The sequence below is a fragment of the Belonocnema kinseyi genome, chromosome 4 (assembly GCF_010883055.1).
Source record: "Belonocnema kinseyi isolate 2016_QV_RU_SX_M_011 chromosome 4, B_treatae_v1, whole genome shotgun sequence".
NCBI classification, from domain to species: Eukaryota; Metazoa; Arthropoda; class Insecta; order Hymenoptera; family Cynipidae; genus Belonocnema; species Belonocnema kinseyi.
In genome coordinates this window covers 90268467-90279749 of record NC_046660.1, presented here as the reverse complement: position 1 = coordinate 90279749, position 11283 = coordinate 90268467, and the positions used below count along the sequence as shown (strand labels likewise).

Genomic DNA, 11283 nt, shown 5'->3' with positions numbered 1-11283 from the left:
AAAATTAAAATTCGAAAATTTTTTCTAAAGCCTCCAGGGGACTTCGTTTTCGCACGAAAAAATTTTATGTGCCCTTATTGCATCCGGACCCACAATTTTTCATTGTGTGTACTAAAAGAAATATTAAAAGAGTTTTGATAAATTCATTACATTTAGTTTGTTCAATCATGACAATGATATAAGCGATGCTGTTTGCAATTGTTTTTATATTTCTAAATCTTTGAAATATTAAATACTATTGTATACTTGAGCTCATAAATTAGTGTTATTCTAAAATTGAAAACTTATATATTTTTATATCAAGGAAGAAAAGATTTTTACGTTTTCAAACAAAATTCTGAATTTAAAAAGGAAGGAATTTTGCAAAAGAATTATTCCGATTTGGAAGGAGGAAATTTTGAAAAGAATTACGATCCTGATTTTAGGGGTGACCGATGGACTAGAAAACCGGGAAATGACAGTGAATTTATTTTTTGATCGGGAATTTTACAAATTTAAAAAGATCTATTTCAGTTCAATTTTAACCATTTTTAAGATTATAAATTGAGTTTCAATCTTTTTCATTCTGATATCTTAGTTTATAATGCTTAATTCGGAAATCTTTTACTGAAACAATTTCCCATTTCAGATTTTTATTTTCAAGCGTGCATTAGAAATTTTAAGAATCTCAAAATGTAGTCTTGGAAGACTTCAATAATTAAAAATTAAAAGCGTTTGAAATTGAACATTTTGGATAAAAAAACATTTTTACTTTATCAACTTTGAATATGAATAATTCATTATTTTAAAACTTGAACTGTACTTTAAGCATTAAAAGTGAATAATAATTGATTTGTTGTGAGCATTTTAAACCCGTTCAAAATTCAAGAATTTCCAGATTTTAATGTCAAAATTTAAACTGTTTGAATTTGAAAGCCTTATTCGTTAAAAAATGTAAATAATTTGAAATAAATGGGTTGAAATAGAAAGCCGTGAATGTTCAAAAGTCAGAGTTTTTTAACTTTAAATTTTACATTTTACTATTTTGATTTGTTCTGTTTAAGAAATAAATAATTTATAAGTGAAATTGTTGAATTTAGATGCATCAATAACAACTGAATACTTATTATTTGTAGGACAATTCAAGTGATTTTTAAATATATTTAGAGGTGTTGAAAAGATTCAAAATTAAATAAAAACTTGAAATGATTTCAAATAATTTAAACAATGTGTGTGTTGCGACAAAATCCGTCTGTTCGTACCGAAATTTCGATGCAAATAGCCATGACCTAATTCAAAACAAAATATAGGTTTTTGTATTCAAACAGAAAATTTAAAAGCTTTTGAAGAATTGTGAAAGACTTCAAAAGAATAAACACATTTTTTTTAAGATTTGAAAATGAGTTTTCATCAAATTCTTAAAATAATTTTGAATTAAAAAAAATTAGGTTTCTCAAGATTTTTAAACTATTTAAAATAAAAATAATTTAACTTCTAATGTAAAGTATTCATTTAAAAAAATTTTAATCAGTCAAGTTTCAATGTTTCTAGCTTAAAATTGGTTAAAATACTATTGTAAAATACAAAACACTAGCAAGAATTTATACTTTTGGAACTAAATCTGAATCTTTTATCTCTAGAATTTATAAAAATGAACAATTTTAATTGTTTTATTTTTAATTAATTAAAATTAAAATTGTTCGATTGAAAAGTGTTGTATACTTTCCATTTTATAAGTTACTTTTTCATTGAGCATTTGAACGTTTTCGAATAAAAAAACTTGTAACATTCAATATAAAAAGTTAAAAATTCAAGAGCTCAATTCTGAGTGCTTTAATTTGTAGTTCATTTTTCATTCACTCAAATAGAAAAATGGTTAGCTTTAGAATTCAATATTTAAATTTCATTGACCGTGACAAATATTTGCGAACCGGCAAATTACTGGGAATTTTTTTCTTTGTTCGAACAATTTTGAGGTTACAATTTCACAGGTTTATTTAACAAAATAAAAAATTGCTCCCGAGTTACGTGGATGCTAATTCTGTTCTGAGAAAATCAAAATTTAATTTAAATCAGACGAATTCTCGCTGAAAGATCTATAAAAAAATTTTCCAGTAAATAATTTCAAGAAATATAGATGCTACAAGAGACGGAAATTATTACTTCGCTTAAATCCTAAGTTAAAATTGCAACTATAATTTAAATTAAATTTTTCTATTACAATATGTAAAACATGATAATTTGTACAAATCTGTTTGAAACAACATGTAGGGGACCATCCTACAATAGATAAAGAACCTACAGTAGATAATCATTAATTATAAGCACAAATATAAGTAAAATAACATTTTAATTTTAGTACATCAAAGCGTATCGTGTTTTAACAATTAATTGCATTAAGTAATTATTTTAAGTATATTAATATTTTTAATTAATGATTATCTACTTAAGTATTTTTTATACGATAAACCCATTTTCGGAAAAATATTGGTTATCTAATTTTGTACTGCCACACTTCCATTACCAGACCGACAAAATGAAAAATTGACCGGGAGAAAACCAGGAATTTAAAATCATCGGTCTGGTAGACACTGGTCATATTTTCCAGATTTACATTTAATCTAGAAGTTAGTGAGTCACGAGCTGTTATAATTTATGTAACAAACCGGGAATAGCATGACCTTTCAAAGACCTCAATATCACTAGAGATATTCTAATCAATATTTCTACTTGAAAAATGTCTTTCCATAAATGTCCGTATATTATTTACAATCAATTGTAAATTGTATAGAAAATAAATAAGATTTTAGATACAAAATAGATTCAACCTAAAATTAAAATTAGGATTATTTCACAATAAATCAGAAATAAAACATACCTTGAGAACATAGTGTTCTCCTTTCAATGAGAATTTCTTGCCACCGATGATAAAGTCGATTTCTGGCAAATCGGCAACCAAGTTGCAATTGATCTGTGGATAAAAATACAACATGAGAATTACGAAACATGTTTTTGCTTTTATTTTCTCTCAATAGAATTTTAATCTTCTACAGAAATACTGTCTTGACTTGTCTATAACGATAACATTGATAATGAATTTTTTTGCTCACCATCCATTCGCCGCCAACGATTTGAGTAGCGCCAAGTTTCTCGTTGATTCCTTTAACCTCGTCGACTGGACCAGCAATCAGAGAAGTTCCAGTATCAGCGATGGCTTCGCATCCGTCATCACAGAAAGTCTTGCCACCAACTTCAATTCTGGAAGGCGGGATAAATCATTAATTGTTGTGAAAAATAATTTCATGAGAAAACAATTGTGTGAGATAAAAAAATGTGAAAAAACTTACTTGTCCATTCTGAATTGCCAATAGGCTTTGCGATCAACAGGGACATACGTGAATTCACCCTCGTAATGCTCAGGATCAGAACCTCCCAATATCATTTCTCCGCCGATTTCAGCCGATGGGTCTCTGAAAACAAATTTGAAATTTAAGTTTAGAAGGAAAACATTCCTCGTCCGTTTTTAATTTTTATTTCTTAATTGTAATAACAAAAACATTCACAAGAATCCACCGTTATGCGAAAGTACTTTTTTTAATCCGAATTATTGTTTATATTGTATTTTGAGATTGTTAGGGAGACTAAATATGAAATTTTGTTCTAAAAATCGAAACTTTCTTTATTAGAACTCTCGGTAACACTTTCATATCTCTAATATATTCGAACTTTTTCATACAAACAAATATTGGTATTGAAAAATTAAAATATACCTGTTAAGGTAGAAGCTGAAGACGGGTTGTGGAACCAATCCTTGTTTAACCATATTGTAAAAAACTGGAGTCACGCCATCGACTGAAATTCTGGAGTAGCCCATTCCTAAAACACCATCGAATTTAGCAGCAACAAATGCTAATCCAGGCTCACTCATTGCTTCAGCAAACGTTTGGTTCGCAATATTAGCTCCTGCCACCTAATCGACAAATCCATTAAAAAAATTATATAGTTCAACAAATTTATTTTATTTAGATGCATTATTTCTGTAATAAACTTACATTAACAGTGTCGGTGGATAAGAAACCAGAAAGGCTTCCACTGCCGTATTGAATGGAAAAATCGGTTCCGTTTTTAACATAGCTCTTTGACCTTTTGCTATCATATTTATTATGGAGCACTGAAAAATGTTTTTGAAAATTTCAGTTAAGGTAAAGCTAGAAAATTTGAGAATTTCAGATCCAGAAGGCAGAGTTTAGTCTCCTCCATTTCTATTTGTATTCCCTTTTTCCCCCTATTTTCGAAAAACTACCCTTAAGAACAAGAATATTTTACCACGAGTAGTAAAAGCCTTTTTTTTAATTTTCAGAACTATCTTGTAATTAATTTAACTTTTAAAAATTTGACTAATTTAAAACTAAACTATTTTGGAATTAACTTTAAAGTTCGATGGCCTGTCCAAATGGAACATCCTTTAATATAAATTAGAATAAAGATTGTCACTATATTAAGAAATATTGAAACAATTTTGTTTCGATTGAACCAAAATTCAAAGAAAAATTACAAGATATATAACTAATCTTAATGAAATTTTTCGAGGACACAAATAACCTGCGTTTTAGAATTTAAACAATTTTCAAAAAACTACAAATAACCTGCGTCTTACAATTCGGCAAATTTAAGTGCAGTTTCTAGTAGATGTTATATATTTTTCCATAAATGTATAGTCTATATAATACTGAATTAACGTAAAGAATTATTCAAATTCAAACAAAATCCTTTCTCTGACTTTTTCTTAAATGAAGAAACCTAATATTTTCTTTGAGATGAAAATAAAACCAAAAAATGGGCTTTTATATAAAAATTAAAACAATTTTTTATTTAAAATTGTTTTATGCCTCAGGGTTTAATTTGAAAATGTTAATAGTTTAAGTTTTTCAGTTTTACGAGAAAAATATTGGCATCCATGAAAATAATACAATTACGAAAAGTTTCTTCAAACATATCTTACTAACTATAATTAGTAATTTCTTAAATTATTTAAATCGTTCTAAACACTTTTTACACTCTTAATATTTAAAAATTTGGTATTATGGAACTTTGAAGTAGTTTATCTTTTTAATATTAAAGAATAAAAATCCAGGAACGTGAACGCAAGCTTCGCGCGGGTGAATTTTGCTTTCCCCTCTCTTTGGGCTTATTCCTGCAAGTCTTAAAAACTTTAAACTGATAACTCTTTAATATTTCACCAGCACATGATAACTATTCGAGTATCGAATAAAAGAATTGTTAATCAAAGAGAATTTGCTTAGAGATTACTTTTTTATCAGTCTCTTCCTAATCTAATCGAAAAGTTGGCATCGCTTGAAAATATGTATCTAGTCAGTTTAATTGTATATTATCACTGAAATAATGACTAATATGGTTACTTTACATTCCATTGTATATATCAATAACAATTGCATACGTGTGCAAATGTCTGTTTGAAATAAATGGTCATTCATTTATTTATACAATGTAAATACTCACAGCAAGCAATGTTGGTCATGTGGCATTTTTTGGATGGCACCCAAAGGTTTGAGGAGCCAGTGTCGAAAAGAATACTAAACTTTTGTGGAGGATTTCCAATTGTAATGACTCCATAATATTGAGCATCTAAATAGTTGGAAAGAGGTTCTGGCGTCAAATCTCCATATCGAATTCGCACTAGATTGACATCTGTTCCAACTTCCTGCAGAAGCCTTCTAGGAGTTTTCGTTTTATACACAGGAATCCTTAAAAAAATAATTATAATCTTAGTATAAGGGACATTGAAATAATATTTTAATTTCTATCGTCAACTTTTTAAGTATTTATTTGAAGATTGAATCTAATTTACATTGTGGGTGTTGATTGAACTCAATTATTTATAACTGATAAACAATTCTTGTTAATAAAGAAAAGTTCATCTGTGATAGTTCAAAAGGGTCTGCAGAGTCGACACCCTGCAATACAAATAAAAGTACTATTTAAATAATTTTTCGGTGTCTGGTGCTGTTTTAGTTTCAGGGTGGCCATGTTAATCAAGGAAAAAAATTCCGGCTATTTCCTAGTTCGCAAACATTTTCATGGTCATTGGAATTTAAAAAAAATCGAACTCTTACAACTAAGATTTTTTTCATTTGAAACAATAAAAAGTGAACATCAAATTAAGAAACTCAAATTGGAACTCTTTAATTTTAAACTTTTAAACTTAAAGCATAAGCTTTGTTTAATGTAAACTCTTAATATAATTTTGAATAAAATGCCGTTAGAGTGCGAATATTTTAATTTTAAACAATTTTGGGTAAGAAGCATAAAAAATTTAACATTTAACATTCTTTACACTTGTTTTTCATTAAAAATTCCCTTTTTTTAAATTTTCGAATGTTGAAAATTTAAGAAAAACGCGCATTTTGTATTAAAAACAAGTCTTAAAAATATTACATTCACATAATTTTACATGTAAATTTAATAAATAAAATTTTCAAACCATAACATTTATTTTTAATAATGTCATTTTTTTCGTAAACAGATGGACATTGGCAAATCATGTTATGGAAAATTACTAATCCAATGAAATTTTAGTGGGGTATGTATGCGATTTATAAAAATGCAAACTCTGATCATCACGTTGTGAGTCTTCACAATTGCATTTTAATGTGAAGATAAATACCTAAAATGGAACATTTTTTAAGTTGTCGATTTTTGTGTCACGCACTATAAACTAAATAATTCCATAACTCAAAAAGTTAACAAATGAGAATAACATTAAAAACGAAACTGAAATAAAACTTCTTTAAAATTGCATCGAATCATGTGAGTGAATTGATTTTTCTTCTAAAAATTAATAAAATTCGTGGTAAAAAAATAATTCTTTTTTTAAATATTTTTTGCTCTTAATGGTACGTAAAATATTGATAAAAGAAAAATCAGCAATAATACCGTGACAATGAGCAATTTGGGCGAAATTGATACAGGCGATCAATTTAAGTGATAAGAGACTGATTAGAAAGTTCAACGTTCATTTGGACAATACAATCAATCACAATTTACACTATGAGTAACCATTTTATATTAAGTACTTATCGCTTTCTTATACGACAAACTTGTAATTTGTATTCAATGTTTGCTCTTTGCATATTTCATTAAAGACTTGAACAAAGGATTATTGATTATAAACTGACGCCTTCCAAAATCACAAAATCGATCTTTCATGTGCGTCTGAACAAAAAAAAAAGATGAGAAAAATAGATTTTATTTTACTATACGATTATTATCAGTCGTTTCTTTATTCAACAATAATAAAAAAAAAACTATAGCATTGCTATTTTACTGCTTATCAAAATATTTTAAAATCATTATGTTTACCAAATTATTTTGATAAAAAAAATATATATTCCTGACGCGCTTCACTATTTCTAAAGATATGTTAAATAACAAGCTATCAGGGAGTCTCATAATCGACTAGGTCGCTAGGACCGCAGGTAGGTCAACCGAAAAGGATTAAAAGTTAAGAATAAATTTGTTTTCAAGGCAAAAGGGACCTTTGCAGACTCACCTTCAGTCCCTTTTATATACATGGAAGTGTTAATAATTATATTTTCTCACGAGTTCTGACGTTTCCTGATGATTTGCGCCAAGAAACGTAATAGAATTGGTCAGAAGTTCTGACGGTTTTTAGTAGGGGATTGTAATTTTAACAATAGTGAAAAATAATAAACAATTTAAAGAAAATAAAATTACAAATATTTACAAAGAATGGTCAGCTGGAACCCGGGAAATTGCCCAAATTACCCTTTCGATATTTCTATTTACTATCAAACACAAAGTTTGGAGCATTCCTTTCTTCTGTAAGTGAATGCGCCGCACAATAATTGATAGAAAATCTGAAATGCTGTATCATAAAGAGAACGCAAAATGTCAAGAATGGGAGAAAAATAGAAGATAATGTGCATATATTCCACTTAAGAAGCCTTAGGTATGTTTAAGAAAACGGAGCATTGTAGACAAACGGACTTCTTACCTGAGTAATTCGGCGTTTGTCGCAACCACAATGAAAAACAGACAAATGATGAAGCGCAACATTTTTTATGAAATGGCTACAATTATTTAAAACCTAATAATTAAAAAACATTAGCAAATTGCGTTTTATAGGAGTAGACTGGAACCACAAACAACTGATTAGATTTTCTCGCTACACTTGAGCTTTGAGCATCTTCTACTGCGAAATCACGGTTAGGTCCGGCTGAGTTGGTTGTTTTGTGTGCTGACTGCGTTTTACACTACTGGACAGGGCCGACATTCTCGGGTGTAAAAAGAGGGATCTTATAATAAATTCGTCTGAAAAATATAACGAATTTTTTGCCCGATAATTCAAGTGTTTTGATGAATATGCGTCTTTTTGTATAGATAATACGCACTTTTGAATTAAAAACTCATTGTTTGGTAGAAAATTGATGTTGATAGTTTAAAGTGAATTCATTTAAATTGAAAGTTCTACTATAATAATTTTGGTTCAAGAACATCTGTTTTGGCTGAAAAATTTAATTATTTTGTTGAAAATTCAACTATTTTGTTAAAGCCATTATTTTAGTCAAAAAATCTACTTTTTGGTCGAGAGTTGAACTACTCTGTAAAACAAATTTTTTGGTTGTAGATTCAACATTTTTTTTGATATTTAATTTTGTTGTTGAAAATTCAACTGTTTAATAGAAAACTTTCATTTATGGCTTGAGAATTCCACAATTTCGTGGAAATTTCTTTCTTTCTTCACTAACAAATCTTTTTTAGATGCAAATTTGAGTATTTTTGCATTGAAAATGTAACTATATTTGTAAAAAAAGTCAAACTATTGAAAGTTAAATTACTTTGGCCAGCATTTATTTTTCTGGTTGGAGATTCGTCTCTTTAATTGAAAATTCGTACTTATTTTGGTTCAAAAATAATTTTTGAACTCAAAATTAAATTGCATAATTTTTTGTTGAAAATATATCTTTTTCTATTGAAAATTAACTTTTTTGTTTAAAAATAATATTTTTGGGCTGAAAATTGAAATGTTTTGTATCAAATGAACTTATTGGTTGGAAATTCATAACTGTCTTGTAGAAAATTCGTCTCTTGTTCTGATAATTAATCAATTTTATAGAAACTTATGTTGAACGATTTCGATAAAAATTAACTTTTTTGATGAGAATTCATAAGCAGGAATTCTGACAATTAGCAAAGAAAAATATCTTCTAGTCAGAATAACAATTAATATTTATTTAACTTATTGTTAACATTTTCATATTTAGCAAATTGCATTATTTATAGTATTATTTCAAGTTAATTAGATCAAAGTTTCACAATATATATAAATAAAATTTGAATTCTTTAAATTCCTTATAACGGTTCAAGTAAAAATGTCGAATTTTCAAGAAAAAAGTTAATAATAAAATAACAAATAATAGTTCATATATACACTGTTAGAAAAATCTATACGAGGTTTAATATACATGTGTGTGAAGCAAATATGCACTACCGCTACTGAAATGTGACATGCATTGGTCTAGTGAATTTAACATACATGTGTATTAAATTTAATATACAGGTCAGTTTAGCAATCTGCGTGAAAACGCAACATGCTTTAATTATTTCAAATCTTGTCATATATTCTCAATTAAATTAATAATCTAGAAATTGTCGATTGAATTGTTATTTATTATGAAAGTGCAATGTACGGGTAAAACTTTTTCCTAATTTCGCTCTAAATAGCCCAAATTTAAGGCGAAGACAGTTAATTGTAGGTCTGGTTAACAGGAAGAAGGTATTATGTTTTATTATTTACAATAAAAAATTACTGTAAACTTATTTTGAATTTGTGAAAAATGGAATTATCTGATTTTTCTTGTAAGTGATTAACATGAATGTATATTAAATTTATTATAGTAGCCCTCAATGGTGATTTCATTTGCTTGATATACTAATTTTAATACTCATGGGTATATTAAATTTAATATTATTTTTAACAGTGCAAAGGGCAGCAGTACAGAAAGAGATAACCAACCTTATTCCGAAACTAGGTTTATTGCATAAAATATTCTGAAAAAAGAAAGAAATGTTGCGATAAAAAGATTTATTCAAATTATTATTTTTTTAATATAGTGAAGGAAACAATTTAATTAAACTTTAGTTAAAATCTTAGCGACGTATTGTAGCGTAGTTTTATAGCTAGAATTCAGTCACTAATTGATGTTTTAATCGAATTTGTACTGATTCAAATTTATGGAGAACCAGAGTTGCATTTTGAACGAAAAAAATAATTTCATATCAAAAAAAGATTAATCCGTAAAAATGAGATGATTCATAACTAGAATTCAGTCAGAAAATATTTTAATTTTCAACCAAATATAATTTTTCAGTCAAAAAATTACAACAATTCCATTCAAGTAGTTGAATATTTAATCAGATAGAAAAAAATTCAACAATTAATTTTGGTTTTCTAGCGAAATTTTTTGTTTTAAACTTATATGACGAATCTTTAATTGGCATAGTTGAATTTTCAGTGTGAAAAATTAATTTTCAACCACAAAAAACGGACTTTTAACAAAATAGTTACATTTTCGAGGAATCTTCACCTATAAGCGTTAAATTTTTAGCAAAAAAAAAAAAAAGATTTTAACCCAAAAAACGAATTTTTAAACAAAAAAGATGATATGCATTTTCAAACAAAAAAGATTTATTTTTAACAAAAAATGAAATAGTTGATATTTCAAACAAAAAATATGAATTCTCATTGAAAAATTATTTTGTTGATATTTTCAATAAAAAGTGTATTTATTGTAAATCAAAAACAATTGAATTAATCTAAAATGACGAATTTTCAACAAAATGGATGAACCCCCAACCAAGCCCGTTTAGTTTTCAACCAAAGGTTTGCATTTTTAACGAAAAAGAATGAAGTCTCTACCGAAAGAGATGCATTTTAATAAAAAAAGATTTGTTGTTCAAGAAAATGAAAAAAATGTTGACCAAATTGCTTAATTTCCAAAAAAATGATTTTAAAAATATACATAAATGTTTCACTCCAAAAAAGGAATAATAAACATTTCAATAACAAAAAATCGTAACTCGTAACATTTTTTGAAATTTGAAATAAAGAGGAATAATTTGAATTAGGTATTTTCACTTCAATCAACAGCTAACTTCACTTTGTTGATTGCTGAGGGGAAAACAAGGGATCAAATGCATGGGATTCAGTTCATTTTTGTTCTATTATGCTAATATCTTCGTAAAAGCTAATTTTTTCTATAT

At 27.4% G+C, this 11283-nt stretch overlaps 1 protein-coding gene across 1 annotated transcript in view; it reads right to left on the bottom strand.

Annotated features, from left to right (window-relative positions):
- LOC117172116 (lysosomal aspartic protease) overlaps positions 1-8256 on the bottom strand; it is an 8899-nt gene extending 643 nt beyond the window's left edge. Inside the window, exons 1-7 of the mRNA XM_033359911.1 lie at positions 8015-8256; positions 5500-5744; positions 4032-4150; positions 3750-3949; positions 3327-3449; positions 3090-3237; positions 2858-2950 (exon numbers count right to left, since the gene is read on the bottom strand). Coding sequence (XP_033215802.1) covers positions 2858-2950; positions 3090-3237; positions 3327-3449; positions 3750-3949; positions 4032-4150; positions 5500-5744; positions 8015-8076 — 990 coding nt within the window. The 5' untranslated portion in view covers positions 8077-8256. The remainder of the gene's footprint in view (positions 1-2857; positions 2951-3089; positions 3238-3326; positions 3450-3749; positions 3950-4031; positions 4151-5499; positions 5745-8014) is intronic.
- Positions 8257-11283: the final 3027 nt, after the last annotated feature.